At 40.0% G+C, this 27,203-nt stretch overlaps 2 protein-coding genes across 2 annotated transcripts in view; one reads left to right on the forward strand and one right to left on the reverse strand.

The window, feature by feature from the left end:
• LOC124270632 (cell division cycle and apoptosis regulator protein 1-like) overlaps positions 1-17,070 on the reverse strand; it is a 36,511-nt gene extending 19,441 nt beyond the window's left edge. Inside the window, exons 1-6 of the mRNA XM_046705669.1 lie at positions 17,001-17,070; positions 16,455-16,512; positions 10,863-11,050; positions 9,579-9,805; positions 2,979-3,093; positions 92-308 (exon numbers count right to left, since the gene is read on the reverse strand). Of these exons, the coding sequence (XP_046561625.1) occupies positions 92-308; positions 2,979-3,093; positions 9,579-9,805; positions 10,863-11,050; positions 16,455-16,509 (802 nt within the window). The 5' untranslated portion in view covers positions 16,510-16,512; positions 17,001-17,070. The remainder of the gene's footprint in view (positions 1-91; positions 309-2,978; positions 3,094-9,578; positions 9,806-10,862; positions 11,051-16,454; positions 16,513-17,000) is intronic.
• Positions 17,071-19,001: 1,931 nt separating this feature from the next.
• Positions 19,002-25,492, forward strand: LOC124270633 (60S ribosomal protein L38). The gene is made up of 5 exons (XM_046705670.1): positions 19,002-19,059; positions 21,340-21,359; positions 22,124-22,184; positions 24,389-24,511; positions 25,436-25,492. The coding sequence occupies exons 1-5, from the start codon at positions 19,017-19,019 to the stop codon at positions 25,459-25,461; spliced, it is 273 nt and encodes a 90-aa protein (XP_046561626.1). The 5' UTR covers positions 19,002-19,016; the 3' UTR covers positions 25,462-25,492.
• Positions 25,493-27,203: the final 1,711 nt, after the last annotated feature.

The following is a 27,203-nucleotide window of genomic DNA, read 5'->3' on the forward strand; positions in this document are numbered from 1 at the left end:
ACAGCCATTAAAGGCTCCAAATAGATGTTCAGATTGTTCAGCTCCTCCTGAAAGTCTACTGGTGGAAGTACAATATAGAAGTGATCAGTACCTAGAGATGGCTGTGGGTTCTGTGCCATGAGAGGGGGTGGCTGCTGTGATAGGACTGGTCCTGCTATAGACTGTGTGATGATCTGGTTCCCAGTCATTGGATTCATGCTGCCAACTGGAGGCACGGGCTGTGGGATACTCACACCCGGGGGGTTTAAACCTGCTCCGATTGTCAGCTGAGGTGCACCCTTAAGTCCTGTTGGGATATTTGGTGCTCCCTAGAAATGGAAAACAATTATTATTACCAACATGATTGAGTAGGGTCTTGTTGTCATGGTGATAAAAGAGCATCTTCTGCTTCTACAAACAAGATTATGTGTGCATTTGAATTGAATGTGTGCACAAATCAATTTCTATTTCTAATAAATACAGTACAGATTGGTTAAAACACACTCAAGGGTCACAAACTATATTTTGTTATAACCATAGTTTGTTTACACACTTTGACAAAAGTAACAAGCGAAATCCCAGATAGTTTTATCCATCAGTCTGTTGTAAGTATGTTCACCATAAAAATTGTTACCTGTATCTAATAATTTTTAAATTGTGCAGTAACAATAATACTATGCATATTTATCATGCTCCAAATCCACACCCTGAAGAATGCTCAACAAAGTTAACACAGTCAGAGGAATATTGTTCTCTTGATTTTTAATTTTCTGCTTCCTGGGGAGTATATGAACCATGCTGCCTGTCAGGCATGAGAAAGTAAGCCTTCGTCACACCAGGCCAGGTTCCCATTTGCTGCTTTATGACTGATGTATATTTCGAACCAAGGTAATACGAGACGACATGTACTACAGTACAACCAGAAATTATTGAGAATTTAAAGATTGTAATTTTTATATATTTTTTCACTCATTACTTACGTATTAAATGTGAATATTAGCAGAACATAACTCCAGATTCAAAGACAGGTGAACAGTTAGTATTTTGTCAAGTCACCATGGGCAGCAATGCAGGCTTCAATGCGGCGGGGTATACTACTGATCAAAGAAGTTAGAAAGTCGTGGTCCACCGGACCACCTTCTTCTTTCATTTCAGCAATATTTGTCAGATTTTTCTTATTGACACTTTCCTTCATAAGTCCCCAAACATTTTTTATTGGATTTAGGTCAGGGCTATAGCTTGGCCGATCTAATAATGTCATATTTTGGATCTGAAATCAGGCCTGTGAATGCTTTGAACGATGCTTTGGTCGTTGTCCTGCTGGAAAATCAAAAAATGTCCATAGAACATGTGAGCAGATGGAAGTAAATGTCCCTCGAGATTATCTGTATACCGCTCACTGTTCAGATTCCCTTCAAATACACAGAGGGCGTTGCCCCTAACACAGATATGCCATCCCACAAGTTAAATTTCAGACTGTACTTTGGCCGCTGATACAAAGGTTTTTCAGTTTGTTTGGTCCAGAATTTCAGTGTATTAGGAAACAGCTACACAGAACTTTCATCTGAGAAAATCACATTGTCCCAGTTAAAATTTCTATGCTGTAAGCACCAGTTCAACCTTCGCTCCTTTTGTTCAGGTTTCATGATCGGTGATGGAATTCCTCGACTTTTCTGCCAACCCATTGCATGCAGCTCAGTTCTAATTGTCTCCTTACAGACAGCCACAGTTCCTCTATCAATCATATCCAGCCTTAAGTTTTCTAAACTCCTTCGTTTGTTTTTAGAAACAAGAATAACAAGCCACCTCCTGTCAGCCGACAGTCAATTTTCTGGGTCTACCTGCACCTCCCTGGTGCTCAATGCCATATCCATTTGCAATATTTTTCAAAACACGATAAACAGTGGACAAAGGGATGCCTGTTCTATTTGAAATCACTTTAGCTGATCTGATGTCCTTGTTATAATACTCTAAAATCAACTTCCCCTTCTCTAAATCATCCATACTGAGGATCACTGAATATGTCTGCTACCAAGTAAACAAAGGCGAATAACTCTTCACAAACTAAATGAGTTGTCTCTCTTGAATGAAACCAAGCACTTGATAGCTGGTCAACGTTGTTTATACTAGAAATCCAATTAAACATATTCCTAAAATTCTCAATAATTTCTGGTCATACTATATATGTTAGTGTTGGGTGTGGCCAACATTTTCATATTGCGATATATTATGATATGTATTGGCGTATTGCAATATGCATTGAAATATATTGTGACAGTGTAACACATGGTTTAAGGTAATGAAATTACTGTTTCCTTTCTTTTGAAACAATGCCTCTTTCCACTGTCAGGACTCCGATTTGATTTTACAAGAGGTCAATTCAAAATGTTTCCAAATTAAATCTTCGCTCTAAAACTCGAGAAAAATCATCTACAGCAGCTTCAGCCATTTTGGTTTGTTTATCAATACAATGAATGCTGGTACCAATCTATTTCTTTATTATATGGTTTAAATGTCATGCAAATGCAACTATATGATCAATAAACATTCTCAAAACTATTTATGAATAATAATATAAAGGAAATACAATTGTTATTAGTATTTTTTTACCACATCATGAAAATTACCAATCATCGTCACGGAAATTGCCGATTGTATCGGGTGAACCGGTTCGCGAAAAATGTACTGCAATATATCGTATTGTGAAGTTCGAATTGCAATATACCGGTTAACCGGTATTATCGCCAACCCCTGCTATATGAGCCTCAGTGTGGAGCAAGACCACAGCCCTGGAAATTCTCAAGAGCCTGGTTTCTATTTCTGCCTCACTACTATTTTATAGCCTGCTGAATCTGCTGTTTACATTTGATTCCCTCCAAGAGCCAACATTGTTCAGATAATTCATGTATCGTCATATTCTACTAGCTAGTTGCTTCCATATAACATTCAGCAGATCACAGATGAAAACTTTTACATTAAAAATAAGAACAAACTTTCACCTGATTAGCCAGGACCTGTATTCTGGTTGCATTCCACTTGAAGGGCATGTTGGCATTATATGTGGCTTCCACTAGAACTCTTGACCCTACTTTTGGCAGGCTTCCTTTGACACAACTGTAGAACAAATAAAGTGTTAACTTATCAAACAACATTACAAACGATATATTTGAAAATTAAACACTATATATAAATCTTCTTGCCTTTGCAAATAAAATTAATTGAATGAGTTGTTTGCAGAAATAAAGTGTGCAAAATAGTTTATGCTTCACAAATAAATATGTAATTTTCTGACTAAAATTGATATTTTTATACTTATCCTGGCTCATGCTAAATGCTTGTGTCCATTTCCTTGCGAATGATAGTGGAACACTTGAAATCCCTTGAAGTTCCCTTCTAAAAAGCGGACGTAAAATCACCACTCACCCATGAGTTATCTCACCTGACCGGCCATGAGTTGTCACTCTCTCCGTATGTATGCCTGACACTGGGATTTCCAGGGAAATCCAGAGTGCCATAAGAGGGGAGGTTGGGAGGGCTGACCTCATGAGTCAGGATAAGTATAAAATATCAATTTTAGTCAGAAAATTATGTAATTTTCTGAGTAAAATTGATATTTTATACTTATCCTGACTCATGCTAAATGCTTGCAGAATCCGTCGGAATCGGTGGTGGGTCAGGCCACTTCTGGATTCTCTGGCTGTTAATTTACGTCCTGTATTACCCCCCATGGGAACTTATGACGGCACTGCTGATGATTCTGTTCTTTCAACTTCCTCTGATGAGTCTGGGGGGAACCACAACTTGTCAGATTTCTTCCGAAACTTCTCCAGACATTTTCATGTGGATTTTTAGATATACTAATGTTCCATTAGTTATCCATTACAACTCCATCTCTTGATGTCCGCATCAAGTGGAGATGCGACCCGTCTTTATGTACGTGTATGTCCTATACAAGTCCAGGGTCTATCACTCATGCTAGCCTGTCCTAGACGTGTGCATGGACTTTAACCATTTGCTCTCCAGAGCGTTGGTTTTCACAAGTCACATGATAAAAGGGTGAGAGTTTTCTCAGCGCCTTTGTGGAACCGTTAGTTGTTGTGCTACAACAAGTAGCCCAAACAGGGTAAATGCCTGAGACGTCTTCGGTGGCAATGTCTCTGAGGTAGTGGTTGGCAAACACTGTGTCCGATTTCCAATAGCAGCCCTCCATTATTGTTGTAATCGAGCAGTTTCCATGCAGAGCAAGTACAGACACCAGGGCTCTGACTTCGTTGGGATTGGAGGCTCAAGTCCTGCTGCCTTGTAGGCCCTTAGTAAAACGGCTCTCATCCATATCGATATAGTTGTCCGTGAGACTTCTGTAGGCGTCTCAGTGGATAAGGGGATAAATAGGCGCTTGAATTTTCGTCTCCTTGTTTTTGTTCTTTGTAGGTAGACTTTTAGTGCTCTGACAGGGCATAAGGATAGATCCTGTGTATCCTGTGGCCCAAGGACTGTAGAGAGTGCTGGGATGTGGAACTGTCTGTCAGGCTGGCCGGGCAGTTGGTTCTTGGCAATAAAGTCCCATCTCAGTCCTAGATGTATGATGTCACGATGTCTTGATTCAAATCATGTTCTTTCAAAGTCCAGAGCATGTATTTCTGACATCCGTGCTGCTGTTGCTAGGGAGATCAGGAACAGCGTTTTCTGTGTCAGTAGTTACGTAGGCATCACTGGTGAGATGTTGTAGAACTATGTTGAGATCCCAGGCAGGAGCCTTGAACTTCTTTTGTTGGTCTTCCAACTTGAACAAGCATAGTAGTGCCAGTATTTCTGGTACTTTGTTCAGCTTGACACCCGTCTTCATGGTGATAACTGTGCTGAGAGCAGCCAGGTATGTTGAGAGTGTTGAACCTTTTAAGTGTCTCGTCTGTTGCAAATAACACAGATATTCCGCCACTTGAGGATGGGTTGCTTTTACCGCTGTAAAGCCATTCCTCGTTGCATACTGTTCAAACCTCTGACACTTGTCGTTGTACAAGTTGCGAGTTGATCTGCATAGAGCTAGTGTCACTGCTTTCTCTGCTCTGGCGGAGTACCCTCTAGTCTTCAGGCAAGCTTTGATATGCTCCACGCGTGTAGCTGGAACAATGCCGGATTCCAGTGAGCTTGTTTGGTTTGTGGATAGACGAGCAGGTTCGACCACTCTGGTAGTTTCAGGGTTGGACTTTTGAGTTCTTGTATGAGGACGTGAAACCATACCCTCGCTAGCCAATAGGGCGTGACCAAAATCAGTTGCAGCGTTGTCGTCTGCTTGATTTTCTGTATTACTTGTGGTAGTAGTGCTGGAGGCGGAAACGTGTAAGCGTTTAGTCCTTCCCATGAGATGCTTAAAGCGTCTGTTGCCCATGCCTGAGGATCCGGAATCGGTGAGACGAATGTTGGTAGTTGTTTGTTGAACTTTGTTGCAAACAGGTCTATCAGCGGAGATCCTATTGTCTGTATGACGAACAGGAACGCTTATGGGTGTAATATCCATTCCGTCAGGGATGGTTGTAGTGGACGAGATTGGGCGTCTGCTATGACATTCTTTGCTCCTGGAATGTGGCATGCCTTCATGTAGATGTTCAGGTCGTCGATGATGCTGAACAGGATAAAGCTGAGTTGTAGCAGACTTGTTGATCTATTTGATCCTTGTTTGTTGATGTAGAACGCTACTGTGGAGTTTTCCGTGTGGACCATGAGCCTTGCGTTCTTTAGTACGCTGGACCAGTGTTGTAAAGCGTTGATCACTGCTTTCATCTCCAACAGGTTGATGTGCAGACTCTGATCCTGACTCGACCACTTCCCTGCTGCCACCCCATCCTTGTAGCGATGAATCTACGTAGAGATGAGTGTTGCAAACCGGCTCTGACAAAAAGGTTCCTCCGCAAACATTCGACTTCTGAGTCCACCATAGGAGGTATGGTTTCAGGCTGTCCGGTAGAATCAGCGGATCCAGACTGTTGAGATGGGCGTTCACAAATATTTGCAGTGGATGCAGTTGTAGTCTCCCTCTGCGAGCATTGCTTGACGTATCATATGTGGTATCTTGACCCAGCGATCCTCTTGGACGACTATGCGATTCACTGGCGTGATGAGTCGTTTTCCTAGAAATTGAAGATCCTGTTTCGGCTCCAGTTCCGACTTGGAGATTTACTAGCCATCCTAACTGAGTGAGAAGCCTGATGGTGAAGTCTAGTTGCAGTCTGAGTTGAGTGGGATCTTGATGAACTTGAATTCAATTGTCCAGGTAAAAAGCACTGCGTAGACCTCGACGATGTAGATATGTGACGATGGGCTTGGTCACTCGAGTAAACAACCAGGGGGCCGACGATATTCCAAACGGTAGAACCTTCCACTGGAAGTGATGTCTGTTGAAAAGGAATCTTAGGTATTTCCTTGAGTCTGGATGTGTAGGTACGTATCTTGTAGATCTATGCTGGCGAGGTAGTCTGACGGATGAACGAGATGTCGGAGCTGAGGAAGATGTATCATCTTGAATTTTGCTGGTCTGCGAAGGTACTCCTGGTTGAACTTTCTCATGTTGTAGATGAGCCGAAACTTCTCCTTGGAATTCTTCTTCGGTACAAGGAAGTAAAAACCGGGCGTGATGAGATCTTGATTTATCTCTTCTACTGCATCTTTGTCGAGTAGAGTCTTGATTGCGTCGTCTAGTTTCTCTGTCTGGTCGGCTGCGTATCTGAAGGCCATCAGGTTGCTTGTAAGCGGCGGGGTTGTTTCCAACTGTATATTGTACCCTCTGTGTAGTATCTGGGATATGTAGTCTTCCTGTAGTATTCCCCAATTCTCCCAGTACCGTTGAAGACGTCCACCCACTGTCGAAGGTTGTACAGGAACAACTGGGGGTGGAAGACTCCAGTTGTTCCAAACCTGTCCTTCAGCGCTTGGTTCCCCTGGCACCCCTGGGTGCTCGGCCTCTTCAGGGTTACTTCTGGGGACTCCGGTTGGGCGACGAAAAGAACCTCTTCCTCCTCTTGAGCTGGAATACTTCTTTTCTCTGGCTCTCTGGACTCCTGCAAACTTGGATTTGTTGGAGTAGAGCTGGGACGTCTGGCGAATCACATTTGCCAAAGTATCTATGGACTTAATCATCATGACCTCCCTTGATTTGTGTGTAACCTCTTTGGCGACTTCTTCAATCCCTCCTCCGAAGATGGATGATGCTGACCATGGGGCTCTGTATAAGGACTTGGTGAACCGCTCACTCCAGGTGCACGCTGACAATAATCCTTGTCTCCTCAGGAGAGTCAGGCCCACTGATGTGGATGCTAGATGCTCCGACATAAATTGGTGGTCCTTTTTCTGAGTCAGTAGCGCAGAATATATCATCCGGTCATCTTCGTCGGTGGAGTTCTTGAACTTCGAGATGAGTGCTTCGTTGATAGCCCTAGATCTGGCTAGTCCGAAGAAGATACGTCTAGTAGTCGTATCCAGTTGTGCTAACTTCTTGTTATCTATCTTGTTATTCCTATTGCGGGAGGCTGTCCGGTACTTGGGAGATCGGGACGATAGGCGGAAAGGTGAGTGTGTCGAAATTATCGTTGGACATCTTGTATGTAAACGCTTTGTCTGTGTCCTTGGAAGGTGATGCTAGGTCCAGGCCATTAGCAATCCATGAGGTTACTTCTGTATCGGAGAATATGATTTCACCTTCTTCCTCTGATTTAGACATATCCCGCACTGACAATCCACGACAACGTGAGTCTCTGTGTGAAGATCTATATGACGAACTGCGCGCAGGTGAACAATCCTGATGTGATCGTGTATCCTTCCTGGTGTCTTTCTATAGTCCTTCGTGAAGGTTGATTCTTAGACGTAGTCTCCCCTCTGTAAGATGTTGAGTGTCTGCGCGCAGGTTCCCGATGTGCATCTGAGTCAGATGGGGATGACGACCCGTATCTACAACGTCTGTAGGGTTTGGGAGAACGCTTCAACCTGCTTCTGCGTGGAGGATCCTTAGCGGTTCCTTCAGGGATGTCTAAGGCTGAGCTGACGTTGGTAGCGTTGTCCAGGCACCTACTTCAGATGGGGAAGATCGTCGGATGCGTGAGCCTTCACGCAGGCTTCCCTCTTCTTCCAATTGCGTTGGAGAGACTGTTGAATCTTCACGCAGGCTAGTAGTCATCGTAGTGGTCTTCGTAGCAGCTTTCTCCTGCATGAAGCGACATTCAATCATCGACATCATCTGGTCTGTAACTGTTGCATGAACAGTCCCGGGTTGAAGTTCTGCGATGTCTGAAGAGACCGCTGCAGGGATGATGATGCTTCTGACAACGATGTGGCGTCTTCTAAGGCACGCTGCACTTGTGAAGAGTTGACGCTGATACTATCTCTGGTAACCCATGTCTGCGTCGACAGAAGGTCTTCTGTCTATGTCTGCGCTGATAAAGTTGCCGATGTAGCTGTAGAAGCTGGCTTCGTCTTCTTGCTGACGACTGTGACTTCAGGTATGACGATGGGGGGGATCATCATACATGTCTGCTTCTTCCGGAGGTACAATCTCGGCAGAAAAGGATCTCGTCTTCTGCGTAGAGCTGTGTAGAGACTTCGACGAAGTCTTAGGGGTAGTAGCCTTCTTCTTCTGCGTTGAAGATCTAGTCTTCTTCGTCTGCGAAGAGGTCAGCTCCATTGACAATGATCTCTTATTAGTTCCAGGGTTCATCACTGGCACAGCGACCTGCCCCTGTAAAACGCTCGGCAATTCACTGGAATTATGAACATCGGCAGCAGTACTTAACACACGGTTATCAGCGCAATCACTCGATTTAGACGTGACTTGTGAATACCTTCTTACCCAGTCCTTTGCACGTGTATGAATGGAATAAAGGTAGTTATTAAATTCAAAAGTGGTTAAATCCAGACAATGTTTACAGCGAGAGCTGAAAGAACATGAAGTAGTGCAATCAGGACATAATAAATGTGGTTCAGCCGCAGACAAGCGGTACCTACAACGAACACAAGTTTTCATCAAATGTAATGACAATGAAAAACATGTCAAACAACGTATAATTTAGATCAAATTTCAAACCATATAGTAGAATACAATCCTAAAAGCAGTATACAGCAATAATTTTGATGTAAGGTCCAAAATAGAAACGGATATGTGCCGTATAGGGACCCAGGTGCTCTCACAACCGTCCTCAAAGGCGAAGAAGGAGAGAGTGACAAAACATGGCCGGTCAGGTGAACAAAAGGACGCCAAAGGGGCAAGAGAGATAACTCATGGGTGAGTGGTGACTTTACGTCTGCTTTATAGAAGGGAACTTCAAGGGATTTCAAGTGGTCCACTATCATTCGCAAGGAGAAGGAGACAAGCATTTAGCATGAGTCAGGATAAGGAAAAATATAAGCATATAACTCACGAAAAATACTGTAGTAATACAATGTTTTTTCACAACTACAATAAAACTAAGTTTATGATCAATGACCATAGAAGTCTCATTCACTTTCAAGTGCTATCACTAAATAAAGGAACATTTCTTTTCAAAGAGAATTTAGCAACTTTAAAACAAGTTCTTTCAACCCGATCACAATTAAACTTGTTATAGTCCACTTACGTAGTCTGAAAAAAGACATCATCATCTACAAATCCGAAGTTGTCATGTAGTTTTGTGACTGTTCCTGTGAAGACTCTCTGTTTGGGCGACTGTGGCTGTGTGATGCGTGGTGGTGGGTAGCTGACTGTAGCTACTTGGGAGGTAGCTAAGGTGGTCGGAATGGCAATGCCTGGCTGGGGTAGTACAGCTGCTGCTGCAGCTGAAGCAGCAGCCTGCTGTAATTGTTGCTGAAGAAGAATGATGAATCAATAAATAACTAAAAACACTAAACACTATCATTTATGGTATTGACACTTCAGGCTGAAGTGTGCCTACTCATAGTTTATGAAGTATGAGTTACAAAAATGTCAAAACAGAAAAGAATCTTAAAATAGGTACCACAGATTTATCTAGGCATCCTCACAGGCCAACCGTCAACCCCAAGTCTGCAGTAAACATAACTTATAAGGGTAACGTTATTTTTCAGGAAATTATCATTTGCAGAAGCCCAAGGTCTTTCTTTAAGACCGAGGGCTTCTGCAAATGATAATGCCCTGAAAAATAGTGTTACCGCTATTATAGCTAAAATGCATTGATTTTTTACTAAAATAAAAACCAAACAACTGTATTGAATTTGAAGCTTTCACTGCTAACAACAAACGATAGAGGTCACTGACCCACTTTTCACAATTATGGAAACGCCTTTGCCCATACTACCAGCTGCCATTTTTTTCAATGCTCAACAACGTTAGAGTTCCACTCAATGTTTTTCATTACTGCATGTTGTAATTTATGATATAATTGTTAAGGTTGGCACTGGCAAGAGAGTGCATAATGGCACTGGAACTGGAAACAGGTACATGTGACAAATGTGAGTCAGAAATATCATCAACATTGAACCCAAGTTCAAACCAGCCATAGGTGATTGAACATCAAGAGCTGAGCTCCTTATGACATCACCTAACAACAGGTGTGATAATGGCCTGTCATCAAGCAATTTGGGGACGTTATCAAGTTACAGTGTCCCGCTCATTTCTGATAACATGTGGGCGTTTTAATGATAATTCTATCCATTTTAGCTACAATGTCAGATATGTGTAGGTGTAAAGTAAGTGGCCAGGACAAAGTCATAAAGTTGGGTATATAACATAAACTAGGAATTATAATTTGGGAACATCATTCCTAAATTACCAAGGGTTCTTCCTTTGGAATCCTGGAAAAATTCTTAGGTATGCATTCATTTCACATCAAGTACACTTGTACAGTGTTCACTGAAAAATTCTTCTTCTCACTAATTAGAATTACCTGAGCCTGTAGTGCTGCCATTTGTGCATTGTACTGTGGCTGTGAGATTCCACCACCTGGTGTACCGAGGTTGTACACAGGTGTTGCTGTCACTGAGCCAGCATTCAGTAGTGCATTCTGGGCCTGAGCTAGAGATGTTGGGGTGACGGTGGTGGGACCTGTTGCAGGTGACATGTACTCTGGGCCAACTGAAAAATCAGAACAAAACTATCGACTGTGCTCGGCATTTTTTAACACAGCTTTCTTAACATGTTTGTAAATTTACAGCAAAGTATGGAAAAACATGTCAAGGCTCTTAATACTGGTCAACCACTAATATCTGTTGCATTAAGGTAACTTCACCTTTCTGGCAACGTACATTCATGTGTGTCTAGCTGGTTGTATTTAAGACCTGAGATGTCAGTTTTATGCTGATGTACTAGTGTTGGGAATCATAAACCAAATCCACTATCAATTATCGGAGGACTTGTTGTGAATGATTATCTATTATAATCAAAATATATACATTTTTAATGTAATCACCAATTTTAATGGTTTTTCCACAGGTTTTTTCTAATTAATGTTTTTTATAACTGATACTGTCATGCAATGAAATGCACGCATGCAAGAAAGACATTGGAATTGTTATCAAACGATAAAAGTGGTAAAAAATGTACAATGTGCATAGCTTTATGCTGTCAAGAGCATGTTTGTGCGTGCATATTCATTAAATTTAATGGTTAGTTTACTTCATTCAAGTGTGTTATACTAAAACAACAAAATTCTGATCAATCGAAAATATGTTTTTTACAATCGATAATTATTTTTAATCCTTCTGTCGATCGATTTCCGATTATTTTTTATCATCATAACACCACAGGCATGTATATTGAGATTCCATGAAGCTGATTAACGTGGAAACCCTACTGAAATGCAGTGTACTGAGCCCAAGCCAACATGTCCATCTTTAAACCCTGCTTGGCAGGGTAAAGAACTGTCAAGTATCATCTTTTAACATTTTCATGTGTTGCAACAGGAGACGAACCGACCTGCGCTCTGGGGAGCACTCTGTGAGCTAACATTAAGGCGGTCTATCAGCTGAGATTGTTAGTGAATGTTGTTCATCACATTCAGAAGTTCTCTAGAGCCATTTAAAAGTCCATCGAAGTTTATCATCAAATGGAAATTCCCTGTAATTCGGGAGGGGGGTGAAAACTCTATAGGGGTGGTGTGCTGGAGAGGGGGGTAGGGTGCTGGAGGAGCGGGCATAGTGCTGGAGACGGGGTAGGGTGCTGGAGGAAGGGGTGGGAGTGCTGAAGGAGGGGGTAGGGTGCTGGAGAGGGGCTGGGGTGCTGGAACCTCGTGAATCAGTTCTGTTAGCCATGAGTTCAAAACCAGAGATCAACTATAAGACAAAATATTATGGATGTTCACTTCTTTATTGTATACATGATTCTGGACTTTTCCTTGCTCCTTCGTCAGATTAACTTTATACTGAACACCAGCAGTGATAAGTTGTGTCAGTGACACTGACAGGCCATTGTCTTCGATTTTCACAACTGCCACACTGCCACATAATTACCGTATATTACCGGAGATAAGCCGACCCCATAGATAAGCCGACCCCCTAGCTTGACCCTTGAAATGAGTGTCAAAATGGTACCGGGATTTTCCGGAAAGCCGCCCACTCAATAAATCGCCCATGTGCGTTTATTTTAGGTGGGCGATTATATGGGGTTAAAACTTCTTTTTCATTACTGCTATTTAGAAATAAAATTCACAGTAAACTTCGTTATTTATGTGAAAAAGCAAGCTTACATTTATAATGTCCAGATACACCACGAAAGAAGCAAAAGCTATGGCGATTCTTTTCCATTTGTGACATGTCGTAACATGCCCGTGCCTTTTTCCTTTATATTTTCATTTTTACGTAATCTGAAATTTATTATATATAAAGATTTTTTAAATAATATGTATGGTCGCCTATTTCCCGATATCTACTCGGTAACATGACACAACAACAGTCAATACCCCCATTTTGGAAGCTTCGTATGAAAAACATGCGAAGCGAATCGTTTGATGTCGGGTATCGTTCGAAAGCTCTGAACATCAACAATATCACTATACCCTTGTCAGGAGTATTTTCACAGTTGTAAGAAGCGATTTTATTGGATAAAGATTGGTTTCTAATGACGCTTTTTCGCCACAGTCTGCTATAAGGGTCGTGATTGGTCAAAATCAGACCCATGACCTAAGGCAGCCAATCATATTACGGCAATGGATACCGTCCTCGTAAACGAAAACATTTAGATGTAGCCGAAAGTTTTGGGGAAAATAAAGCCATTCTGAACATATCGAGCAAGAAATCGCTACCTATACGTAAATTATGGAACTTATTGGACGTATCGTGCTAGGTTATGACCTGTGACCAAAATGCTTCATGCATATATTTTCGCATTAAACATTGTTTCCGAGCGTGAAGATTGTGGCGGCGAGAGCCGAGATGTCAGTGACTTGATTTACATTACATGATCGCACAAAAAAGATGGAAATAGTAATTTTATATGTACGTTTGACAACTTTCATGAATGCTGTTGTTGATTTTATTCATTAGTTTATTCAATTTATTTAATAATTTCCACGAAACATCGTTACTTTGCTATGACTACTGCATGTTGAATTGCGAAGATTTCATTTTGGCAACATTTTGCGTGCATCTACACGATATCTAATCGGGATGAAACTTGATTTTAGTTCCCGACTATTGAATTATTTTATTTCTGAACTATCGCCCGGGCAGTTATATGGTCCATTTTCCCCCCAAAATTTTCCATTTTACAGCCCTGGGCGGCTTTCCGGAAAATCCCGGTATGTTTCGTACATAAGCCGACCCCCCGGGATGAGTCGCGGCCAACTCACACCACTAGACATCTGGCAGTCGGATGTAAAACGTACACAAGCTGACCCCACGCTATGGCCAGCTCACACCACAAGACATCTGGCAGTTGGATGTAAAACGTAAGTATGTTTGGTGAAAATAGTATCTAATAAAGATTATACTGACCATTATTCTAGAAACCTGTGTTTGTTTTCTTTCTTATAATCCCAACGTTCACTGTAAAACATACACCAGCCGACCTCACGCTATGGCCAGCTCACACCACAAGACATCTGGCAGTTGGATGTAAAACGTAAGTATGTTTGGTGAAAATAGTATCTAATAAAGATCACACTGACCATTATTCTAGAAACCCGTGTTTGTTTTCTTTCTTATAATCCCAACGATCACTGTTTGTATGCATCAACAACAAGACGCCATTTTGTGAAGTCGGTGCATGTAGAAATATGAACCAATGACTGACTGACTGAGTTTAGTTTAACGCCGCTTTTAGCAATATTCCAGCAATATCACGGTGGGGGACACCAGAAATGGGTATGAACCCATGAGAAAACGTACCCACGGTAAATAAAACTGAAGTCATTTTTCATTCAAAACACTATATTACACAATAAGTCGACAATAATACAGAATGAATACAGTGATGAAAATAATTTGTAAACACTATATTACACAATAAGTCGACAATAATACAGAATGACTACAGTGATGAAAATTATATGTACATTCATTAAACATTCACATCTACCGGTAATTTATATATCGTCCGCTGTGAATCCATCGAACTCGGTGTCGCTGTCTTCTCCAGCCAGTGCCTGCCATGCCAATTCATCTGTGTTGTCGTCATAATAGTCATCTAAGTTTTCACATCCAAGGACGTCATCTTCATCAGCTCTAGGATCATTGGTGATAAAATCTTCAAATAGGGCCTCGTCCTGTGATCCATCAATTGCATTCGAGATGCCACACTTTAGGAATGATTTTTGAACCATGTCCTTTGGGATCTCATCCCAGGATTCCTTCACCCATTTCGCAACTTCAGGGAGAGGCGCTCTCCTCATAGCATTTGATTTTGTGAAGGTATGATCCCCATCCACCATCCATTCAGCCCACTTCTTGCGCATGTTCATCTTAAAGGGTTTGTTGAGTGAGACGTCTAGTGGCTGTAAGAGAGACGTGCAGCCGCCAGGTATAACGGCCTGGTGTGTTTTATTGTCTACCAATCTCTTTTTAACAGACGCGCACAAATGGGCCCGGAACATGTCCCATACCAGGAGCGACTTGCATCCTCTGAGGCTACCTGGTCTTGCACACCACACATCCTCGATCCATCTGTTAACCAACGCCTCATCCATCCATCCCTTGGGATGTACGGCCACAATAACCCCGGTCGGGAATCTGTCCTTTGGCATTGTTTTCTTTTTGAATACTATCATTGGTTTAAGTTTGGTGCCATCCGCCATACATATCAGCACTACCAAGATGTTGCTTTTCATTTCCAGTCGTTTTCACAGAAATTGTCTTTGATCCTTTCTCATCCAAGGTCTTAGAGCCTGGCATATCAAAGTTCAGCGGCGTTTCGTTCATGTTTCCAATTTGTGATGGATCGTAGTTGATCGCCTTCCGTTCTTTAATCACGAATGCGTGGAATAAATCCACCTTAGTATCCACCTGATCCGGAAGTTTCTGGGCAATATGTGTCCTCTGCCTTAGTACCAGATTTCTCCTGTTCATGAAACGTGAACACCATGTTGAAGACGCTTTAAATGACGAAGGCAAACTGAATTCTTCTTTCTTGGCCTTGTACACGGTCAATGCGCGATGGCGAATCATATTTCTCGTGAAGATTAAGCCAAGTTGTCTTTTCTCCAAAACCCACTCAGCCAGGATATCTTCAAGCAATGAAGGGGGATACAGTATATCTCCTTGATTTCTTGTTCTTAGGCATCTCATTTAATAGTGCCTTTTCTTTTCTCCAGTTCCTCACTTGCTTCTCATTAATGTCAAATTCTCGAGCAGCAGCACTGTTGTTGGTTGTCTCGGCAAACCAACAGGTTATAAATTTAATGTTATCATGGTAACTGGACAGTCTGGTAATGTTCTGAACAACATGATAAAAGACACAGATTGACTAGTAGTACTGTATCTACATTTCTTTACTTCACATGTTCAATACAAAAGATACTTGCCATTCTGATAAGTTTAGTGCATTCAATCATTAAGTATAAAAATAAAAACTGGTTGATTAAAAGTTGCAACAATCACCAAATTCATGGCAATACTTATTTTTAATTGACAAGAAACATCACTTCATCATTATGGCAAAATCTGATTTAAAATAGTGCAACACTGCAATGATTTTGTCAATATCACAATAGCCGGCAACTCCGCAATATCTGTGATAGCTCACATGAATTTTGATGACTATGATCTATCGCAAACATCAACCAGAGTAGTGGTAGTGGGGTAGTGGGATAGCATATACGTTAAAATGTTCACATATTGCAGGCAAAAGTAAGAATAAAAAAAAACAATCACTTGGTACATGAGCACTATCCCAGATTGTACCCAATGTTTGATCGTAAAGCAGGAGGCTTATTAGATTAACTCATTAGCTTAGCTTCTAAAACTGGCAATGCTAGTTTGATCCTTTGCATGCCACTAATCCCTAAATGTTATTCCAGTAAAGTGAAATACTCCCCAAACTGAATTACCTGATGCTGGTCTGGCCCAGGGTGGGTTCTTAGCTCCCCCGAACTGAGATGCCATTTCCTGGAATACAAAAATTAGCATGTGATGCTCTTGCTCTAAAGGGTGTGTACTGTGCTTTTATATGCAAAATAGTAAGCCTGAACTATGGAAAAACTTGGTTTGCATTCGACATAGTATTTGGTGACAGTTACCTCCCTTTGGTTGTTCATTTGTTTTTGTATGCAGGCTACTTATCAGTTGACAACAAACTGCAGTGCCCTACATTTGTCTAACATCTGTCTTTTCGATTGCATTACTGCAAATCACAGTCACACTCAAGTAAACAATGTCCGCTAATCGCATAATTTTGATATTATGCGGCGTCTGATAGCAACTTGCAGGTTGGGGAAAGGCAACATTCTCACACTGGGCCCGGGGCTTCAACAGATCCCCATTTCATCGATTTCTTCCATCATAGAACACATATGCGGAATAATGGGAAATGTTTTCTTAAATATGAACGATCAGATTTTATTTAGTTAAATGCATTCGTGATACGTCATACATACGAGGGTATATTCCTGTGAAACGTCTATAAGTCGTGTTTTCCAGCTCACAATGGCGTTCGGAGGATTGATAGTATTTGTAAGAAAACTGTTTACATATTAAGGCCACCACATTAACGAACTAAACAAATTGCGCTTAGCTACTCTTTTGTAATATCACATCCCCACAATATATATATACATACATGTTTACAACATTTAAGTATTGAAAGGCCTTAATCCCCAAGACTTAACTTACAACGAATGATGAACTATTCTACATGTAATAGCAATTAGTAGTCCGGTAATAGTACTTATTGTTCAGATGAATTTTACCGTATTAGATATACGAGCGGTTTAGCGGTATGTTGAATTTTCTAAACATTTTGTTATCCACATGACGGAACACTATCACCAAAAACTAGGGCTGTGTATTGCCCCAAATTTCGTATTGCGATATATTGCGATACACTCTTCTGTATTGCGATACGTATTGCAATGTATTGTGAAAGAACAGTTATTGAGATCTGTCCACTTGGTAGTATTCTTTTACCTTCAAATTGAATCACAGTATATAATTTATGTGAGTAACCATTGTGCATTGTATAGCTTCTTTCAAAGTGAAAAAATGGAAAATCCAGAACATTCTTCTGTTTATATTTTTATTTTAAAACAGCGGGGATCGACACTCACAAAAAATGTTAACTGGCCCTCCGGGCTAGTGGATTTTGTATGTCACTAGTCCTCTCCAAAAAGTACTAGCCCTACGCTTTACTATATAAAAGACTTTCAACAAGTCTTTCTTTTAATTTTAACTGCTGTCCAAAGGAAAGTTAACGCAGATAAATGTATGATTAATCATTTCATATATATGACAAATTCAACTGAAACTAGCTTACACCATGTCCTCCATCGACCCACCCATACTATTTATACACTTTAACTTCTTTAAACAGCAAAGGATGTTGAATTTCAAATAATTTAAAGAGTTATAGAATTTACTGTACACATCTGTATTACTCAAGAAAAATTTAATTGAAGTCACAATCATGTGACATGATCTTGAAGTGCACATTCTAATCAAAACGATGATTTATGCACCTTTGTCTTTGAATAAAAGTATTATTAACATTACCTATTTCATGAATGACGTTTGGTACACATTCACATTAAGAAATGATTTAACAAAGCACTCATGATGGGCAAAAGTCACTCTGTATCAGGTAAAGTACACTTTCTTTAGGCTAAATAGAATAATGAAAAAAATGAAACATGAGAAACATAACCTTATAATAAGATAGAAGCCTACGTTTATCAAGGAAAATATCAGCTCGTGAAACATTATTGCTATGGCATACACCATTTAAATTTTTTAGGCCTAATCCAACTGCTGATAAATACCAAAAGTATGTTTATCATATTATTCAAATAATACAACTTCAACTTAAATAAATTATAGTATAAGTACCCAGGACAGTATGGGTGCAACCTATCATCCGATGTGTGAATAAGCGAGCACATAGAGTTCTGACCACGTGATATTGCGCGAAACGAGTTAATTTGGAATTGATAATGATCATAATATATGGATTTATAATCATGATTTTCGTAGAGATTAGACTCAGCTACATTTTTGAGTCTATAACAACACATCCATTCTATTCACTGGAAATCAAAACCGGATTCAGTCATATAACACCTTTCACTACGATATTACAGCGCATGCCGGATTCAAAATTTGAACGTAATTTTATTTGTTTTTACGCAATAAAGCAACGAATAAATGATAACTTTGTTTTGCGAAATCACCTGATGGCTTTGAAAAAATAAATTGGTTTTAGTTCCGCACTCAGCAATGTCCCAGCTTTATGACGGCGGTTTGAAAAAGACATACGCAACTTTTGACCGCGTTGAATTATATCAATGGTGAGCTCTCATTTTACTGGAAGTACGGTAAGAGTTGTCTTCCCTTCTGGACAGCGGCGCCACTGTACTTCCTTTCTACTGGAATCCATAGCTGCTTCTGCTAGGTGTGTTTACATGCTGATAAAATCCACCTTCATCTTTTGTCCACGATTACGATGTTATATTTTGCCAACCTTATTTGGATATAACATTGATAATGAAGTTATTGAGCGATGCTATATTTTTGCTATAACGCTTCAGTAACTTAGTATTTGCGTGTCAATGCAGACGTGTTATGATGATTGCCTTCGGGGGAATAAGAAAATGTGGTTGAGATTTGTTTATGGAAAATCCTATGAAATAATTGTTCTCTTTTACCACATACACAAAGTGGTATGGCTGTTTCTCTTATATGGCCATATTTTCAATTAAAAAGCCCGAATTTAAACTTCGGGAGGCAGGGGATGATTCAATGGGCCCCAGTCTTCCGTTTGTGCGAATTCCCGGAGATGCACTTGTATTTTGACTATGTTACCTTTTTACTTGTTGATGTTTGTGCATGATGAAAACTTGACACCTCTTATCTGAAATATAGTGAGAGATTGTTATCTTTTAAACTGATGCAAACATCATATTTTGGTTATTGACAACATTGTGCCAGAGGAGAGCCGTGTAGTGTCTCTAGACCACCAGTGAAACCGTTACAATTTGATGGCATCGTAAAACATGCTAGAGCTTCAGTTATTCAGCTAGAATAATTCATTGTAACCTTGAGCATGAAGAAAGAAAGGGTAAAATCACAGTCCACAGCAATGATTGCATTTGATCATACAATCTGTATACATTGATAGCATGTTATTGTACCCAAATAAAGTGTTGATCATTTTGCCTCAGGAAACCTGTCAGACATTATTTAATTTAAATCAAGCATCAGGTGACTGCAAAGCACTGAAAAAAACATTCAGCTTTCCTGTGTATAGTGTAATGTGAATAAATCTTGAAATTGAATATGAAGGCAGGGATTGGGAAAGGCAGGGACCATGGGCCATTTTGCACATTAGAATAAAAATTGAACCACTAAAATTTTGAAGTTCACTTTTGATACAAGGGCAGTGGCCCATTCTAAATTCAGAAAATGGCTAATGATCCTGAAAATGACCCATTGTCAAAGTTCTCTATCCCAATCCCTGGAAGGTAATTCATAAACATCAAACTCTCAAGTTAATGCATCAGGCCACATTTTCAACAAACCTGTATGTAGTATACTATGAAAGAGTGTACTATTGATATAACAGTTTATTGAGGTTCATTTTTTTCCCATGATACATACCACAAAATATTTTTTTGTGATATTTATGTGTTTAATGTTATACATATGCAAATCATCTTACAAATGTTACTGTATTTCCATCTTTATTTAAATCTTTAAATATAAGAAGTTAATTCTTAATTCCCTCCCTAAAGTGCTCTGAAGTGCATGCACATTCCGACACTTCTGTAAACAAGATCTGGGTCTGAAAGATGGCGGCATGGTTAGTCAGTATCACCAACATCTTGTTTTGTTCTATTTATGAATTTCAGTTCATGAAATAAATTGGAATTATCCATCTTGTCTTAATATGTTAGCAATTCAGCTTCGTTTTTTTTTCAAGATATTGATACTTTGACCATCTATACCGATCCTTTGTTTTAAACAAGGTAACTAATACAATTCTGCAGTTGGTGTATTGAAACAATAAAATACCCATTCTTTGGCATGTCCTGACCATGTTGACATGAATCTAGGCAGTGACAGCATTACTGTCAAATATCATGTATAAGAATGTTGATTATTATCCTGCCTGGCTTGGATATATCATGCTTAGCTTGGATATACAGAGATGCCAACCACTCCGATTTTGGAGGAGTTACTCCGATTTACAATTACAAAATCCACTTTCCGATTTGTCTATAAAAATCTGATATTTTTAGAAAATACAAATATGTTTATAAATTTAGAATATTTGGAAGAATTTTAGTAAATAGCCATTTAGATATGTTCTTTTGAGTTAAGTATTATCTGGTTAAGTATGCCCAGAAATTTCATATTTCCAGGCTACATCTAAAGATTTTTCATAGGGGAGGCGCCCCAGATCCCCACCATCAAAAGGGGCCCCTCTCATGCTCACCCCAACTCGCACCTTCAGGGCTCGGGAATTGCTTTTAGCAAGGCATGACTCCGCTTTCATTTGATTCAGGGTTGGCATCTCTGGATATATTCCATTTTGCATGTCTTTTTTTGACAAACAACAACCAAATTCTAGTAAAAATTCCTGAATATTTGATTTTAGTGATTGTGAATATAAAATTCAACTATTGGAGGCATATGGTTCGATTATCCACTTAGCTGTAATTGCTGTCAAACTTGCCATGTGTGTGTATTCCTGTATTCATTTCTGTGTATATTCTTGCATTACAGATCCAGAGGCAAGCAAGATGGTGAGTGTTCTTTCTTGGAAATGTATACACCCTTATAGTGTGTGGGTAACATTTCTTTGTGAAAACTGATGAACTGAGAGCAAAATATTTTTCTCTTTCCATTAAAAATCATTAATAGTTAATGAAACAAAAGATGTAATATGTGAAACTGATGACTTTAGTTTTCATGTCAACAATGATTGATAATGTTTAGGGCTGGGATGATACACTATGTCACGATACGATACATATTGCGATATTTTACCTAAGGTAAGTATCACGATGCATACACCTGGAAAGAATGACACAGTATTAAGGTTTAAAATGATTTATTTCAAGGTGTTTTTGTATAACAATAACACTATTGTGGTAAACAAACGAGTAACTCTATCATATATGCTTGCATATTTTTCTCTAGTTAAGTAGTTTAACATGTTTAAGATAAATACTGTTTTGAAAAAAACTGGTGTATCGTTTTGTATTGATACACCAGACGACGATACGATAGTTGTATCAAACTTAAATGTATCGCGGTGAATCGTCCCAGCCCTAATAATGTATCTCAGATTAAGTTCTTGGATATGATGCTGATATTAGTTACCATTAATACCAGAAGCTCAGATGATTTTGCACATGATGAAAACTTGACACCTCTTATCTGAGATATAAAGTGAGAGATTGTTTTAAAATCTGAAGCAAACATTAGTGCTCCTGCTATAATGAAAGAGAACTAAGCTCTAGATGTACATGCTCTATACTTATTTGATTAATTTCTTCACTTTCAGCCTCAGCAGATTTCAGAAATCAAGGACTTTCTCCTAACAGCAAGGAGGAAAGATGCCAAATGTAAGTACATGTTCAGACAGTGAAGTAATATATGCCTGTGATAGTCTGTAGTCTTGAGTCTTTTCAGATGTCTCTTGGTCCTATAACATTTGCTGCAGAAAGTCAGTGCACAGTTAATTGCTATTTTTGGCTTAGTTTATGAGGAAATATACACAGCAATCTTAATCTCTGCTTATAAAAAATGCCTAGAACAGGGTCCCGATCCACAAAGCATTCGTAGCGCTACCACATTCGTAGGCCACTGGTGAACTATAGAGTTACAGGGCTCCAGATAAGGGCCGTATCGACATATGTACAGCTAAAAAATATGCATGATACGGTGGGAAATAATTTAGAAAACGTAGCGGATACGCACCACACCAGTGGTGTACAGTCTCAGAATCATTTACAGATGTATTTATCTGAAAACGTATTATTTTATTGTTTATTGCTCCATTTACACAAGAGTAGCAATGTTGTGGTGCATATATGAAACGAAACACAAGATTACTGATACTGCATTAAATTCCATTGTGGTGCATATATGAAATGAAACACAAGATTAAGGATACTGCATTAAATTCCATTATACTTGAAATGTACTCTTAAGGCAAAAATAAAGGAGTACGTACTCCTGATGTTGAAAAATTATCTGGAGCCCTGGAGTTAAGACTTTAGAGTTAAGAGCTTTGTGGATCGCGACCCAGGACATATAAATTAAATAGCAAATCATTATGTCTAGTGATTTTTTAACTCGATTTACATTTTTCATTGACAGTTTGCTAATACATGTTCATTCATACATAAATTTGCTCGAGGGACACAATTTACTGTAGAAATGCATTCTTGTTTATCCATACCAAACTTTAGGAGTGAGGAAATTGTTGAATGAGTGGTTTGTACTTCCTGTGTTATCAGAGCAACTTAGACATGGTTATACTAATGTTAAGACCGCCTCCGTGGTGTAGTGGTTAGAGCGTCCGCCCGGAGAGCGGAAGGTCGCGGGTCGATCCCCGACCGCGTCATTCCAAAAGACGTTAAAATATGGTACTTGTTGGTCCCTGCCTGGCGCTCTGCATTAATGGGTACAACAAGGACTGGTCGGCTCGGAGTCAGTATAATGTGTCTGTGTGGGGTATTCATGCTTCACTGCGGCATGGTATCTCAGTGGGCTAGCACTATAAACCAGCTTAAGTCTGGGCTAGTACAAGCAGCCGCACATACACATGCATGCACGTCGTCATATGAGCGAAATATTCTCAAGCACGACATTAAACCGAATTTCACCTCACCTATACTAACGTTAATAATTTATTTTTTATGACAGCCAAGAGGGTAAAGTTTTATTTCACCATATGGGATAAATATGTATGGTGCAAGGGCCCCTGTTGTTTTCATGCACCCTCAGTGCACAGTTCAAAATGATTCCTGGCCCCTGATTATGATCTTGGTCTTTCAGTACTTTCAACACTTGTTGTTTTAACAAATGTTTTCAGTTTATCATGTTGAGCTGGCTCGTTTTGCTATAACTGAAAGGCCGTTTAAAGCAGCATTTCAATTCACCAGCATTGTGTCTGAAGTAACCCTCTTTGGTTAATTTTGAATACTGTTAAGAGGTTTGGTTAAGATGCATAGGAGAGGAGATACTATTGAGTATCAAGGCAATGAAATCAGTGCTATCAGAGAGGCAAAAATAGTGCTTCAAAACATATAAGTGTAAAATACGAGATCTCTTCCCAATCACTACCAATAACTTCTGTATCTATAAGCCTGGGGGTGGTGGGGTAGCCTAATGGTTAAAGCGTTTGCTCCTCAAGACCCACATGGGTACAATATGTGAAGCCTATTTCTGGTGTCCCCAGCCGTGATATTGCTGGAATATTGCTAAAAGCGGTGTAAAACCATTCTCATTCACTATAAGCCTGCTTAGCATTTTGCATCATTTTTAATACATTTTAGAATTATCAAATGGACTTCCATAAGTGAAGTTTGTGGTCTAAGAATCTATTCTACCGCCATGGCTGCCATGTATTTTCTTGAGTGCTGTTTAGTGGCATCACTCAGTTACTTAGAGGTCATAGTTTCAAAATTGATTTGTCCAGATAGTTTGTCAGCACATACCCATCATGCATATCTATTTAGCAAACATTGTCAAGTCATTTGGATCAAACTCTTTTCTTTTTTCTTGAGTTTAGGGATCTAGTATCTTTAATTTCACATTCCAGCTGTCAAAATAAAGAAGAACAAGGATAATGTGAAATTCAAGGTGCGATGCAGTCGTTACCTGTACACCCTTGTCATCCAGGACCGAGAAAAGGCTGAGAAACTGCGTCAGTCCCTTCCACCAGGTGAGTAACTAGATCATCTCGCACATTAACACTTCCTATAAGCTGCTGAGATGTTGTTGAGAATGGTAGTGATGGTCACAGGGCATTGCATCGGTTGGGAATGAATTCCCTACATGGGTACAATGTGTGAAGCCCATTTCTGGTGTTCCCTGCCATGATATTGCTTGAATATTGTTAAAAGCAGCATAAAACAGTACCTCCTGCATTCCGCGACGATATTTTAAGAATTCCATGGCAAATTTAAGTAAATTCTGCATCCCATTTTTCAAATTTCTGTAGTTAAAAAACTAAAAACAACAAAATAATGAGATTTCAATCTTCAAAAAGATCATTTTTGTGAACAGAATTGCAATGTCGGATTCAAAAATAGTATTGTATTATTGTTACGTTTCGGAGGATAGTCAATCTTGATTCATCATTCAAAATATGTAAAATCCGCAGCAGAAAATGGCAAATTCTTTAGATATTCTGCATGAAAATGTGTTTTCCGCTGACCAGACGTCTTTCTGCATCAAAATGTAATTTCTGCGATTTATTCTGGAATCGCAGAATCCAGGAGGGACTGGTAAAACTAAACTGACTCGCCTCTAGCTTGGGAGGATGGTGAATTCACCTGACAATTGACCATGGTGATTAAGTGTGGTTCAGGGGGATTTATCTAGGATTCCAATTGAAGTATTCCCCATGACAAGCTGTCTTGGGCAAATATTTTTCTCAAATTGGTCATCTTTGAAAAATTTCATGTTTCACTGTGATAATTCATTCCTATTTTCTTCGATACCAAAAGTACCTCTGTCTTTGAAAATGAGCAGAATTGTTGGGTTCATCATGCACATTTGTTTGTCGCAACTGAAATAATATTTGAAATATTTAATGATGTAGCCTTCCACTGAATTGAAGTTAATGATTTCAATTATTTTTCAGGTCTTGCAGTGAAAGAACTCAAGTGAAAATGCTGTAAATAAAACAAGAAAAATCTCAGGCTGTTTTATGTATTTTTTGCTATTTGTCGTTGAAATACATTTCCGACCTTACAGCTGTGTATTCAGCTGAATTCTCTGGACCAGATCTGTGGGGTATGACTTCAGATTCAAAGCTGATTGAAGTATTTCAGTCAGTACAGGCACAGTGGGGTAGGTTAGTGATTCACTCATACCGAAGGCCTGGGTTCCTTTCCCTACATGGGTACAGAGTGTAGAGGTGTCTGGTGTCCCCTGCTGTGAGATTGCTGGAATATTGCTAAAAGCAATGTAATATCCAACTCACTCAATGGACCTTTGAAGATAGGGGTAGAATTGGTCTTCAGCATCTTGAGCTTGTCTGAAGAGGTGACTAATGTGAGCAGTTGCATGTCATCCTATGCCAACTGTTAAGATCAATGCTACCACAATAGAAACCACAGGATTGTCTGGTTCGGACTTGATTAATTACAGTCCACAGTCATATAGCTGGAAAAGTGCTGAGTGCCCCTATAAACAGGAAACAAACATGATTTCAGTGATCTTTGATATATTGGGTCCCCATACAATCAGGTGGCTTAAAAGAACCGATCCACCATGCAGTGTTGAGCAGTCGTGCTTGCCTGGTCCGGTTTATTCTTCCACCTAAAAATTTTGTGGAGGGCGGTGGCGTTGCCTTGTGGTTCAAGTGTTCGCTCGTCACTCCAAAGGCCTGGGTTCGATTCCCCACATGGGTATAATGGGTGAAGCCTATTTCTGGTGTCTCCCGCCGTGATGTTGCGGGAATATGGCTGAAAGCGGCGTAGAACCCAACTCACTAAGAATTTCGTGGAATGGGGCAACTGAAATGGATTGAGTTGTCATCGAGTCGTCATCGAATGAACTGAACACTGGTTTGTCTTGTCCATCTATAATTATTCGAAGGTCAAAGTGATACACTGATATAATTCTGACCGGCATGGAGTTAAATTCACTTCATCGCTGCATTTCAGAATGTTTCCAGGCCACACCATGTATGTATGCTTACAGCGTATTGTATCGTAAACACGAAATGGATACCGTGTCCTAAACGCTCAATGGTTAGTTTATTTACAGATTCCACTGATACACATGTATTTTACCAATTCCCAGGACACACAATACCATTTAGAAAGTGATCAAATGTAACATCTTATATTTGGGATGACACTTTCTCAGTAAATTCATATGTATTCGACCCGTGAAAATCCTGGTTCGAATTGGTCTTCAGTAACCCATGCTTGTAATAGGCAACTAACGGGATCAGGCTCGCTGATTTGGTTGAGCGACACATCGTATCCCAGTTGCGGTCCCTGATCGACTACTGGAATGTTGCTGAGCGCGGCGTAAAACTTGATTCGCTCGGTCACGTTTATTCATAACTTTCGGCCGGGGGAGTCGTGCCAATGTACAATTTAGGGCTACACAAAGTACGTGATCCAGACTACAAGTTATCCTACTTCCATTCTCTGGAAGCCGCGGGGGGTTAGATGGCCGACTTTGTGTGTGTGCGATTAAGTGCCTGACAGAGTGGGGTTCGAATCCCGGACCAGACTCCAGTAACCAAAGTACTACAATGTTTACTGAGAAAGTGTTATCCCAAATATAAGACCTGTTGAATTCTCATGGCGATTCCCTAAAGAGCAAATGTAGCTGGTGTCTGTTGAGTAGACAGGTTGGTCATAGATTGGAGCACATCGAATACCCATGCTCGA

This window comes from Haliotis rubra, unplaced genomic scaffold (genome assembly GCF_003918875.1).
Source record: "Haliotis rubra isolate DU_JTF1 unplaced genomic scaffold, ASM391887v1 Scf153, whole genome shotgun sequence".
In the NCBI taxonomy this organism is placed as follows: Eukaryota; Metazoa; Mollusca; class Gastropoda; order Lepetellida; family Haliotidae; genus Haliotis; species Haliotis rubra.

Coding starts and splice junctions, on each gene's coding strand:
- LOC124270633 (XM_046705670.1), top strand. CDS start 19,017: ATGCTGATAAAATCCACCTTCATCTTTTGTCCACGATTACGAT. Junction 19,060..21,339: donor CTTTTGTCCACGATTACGAT/GTTATATTTTGC, acceptor CTTGCATTACAG/ATCCAGAGGCAAGCAAGATG. Junction 21,360..22,123: donor ATCCAGAGGCAAGCAAGATG/GTGAGTGTTCTT, acceptor CTTCACTTTCAG/CCTCAGCAGATTTCAGAAAT.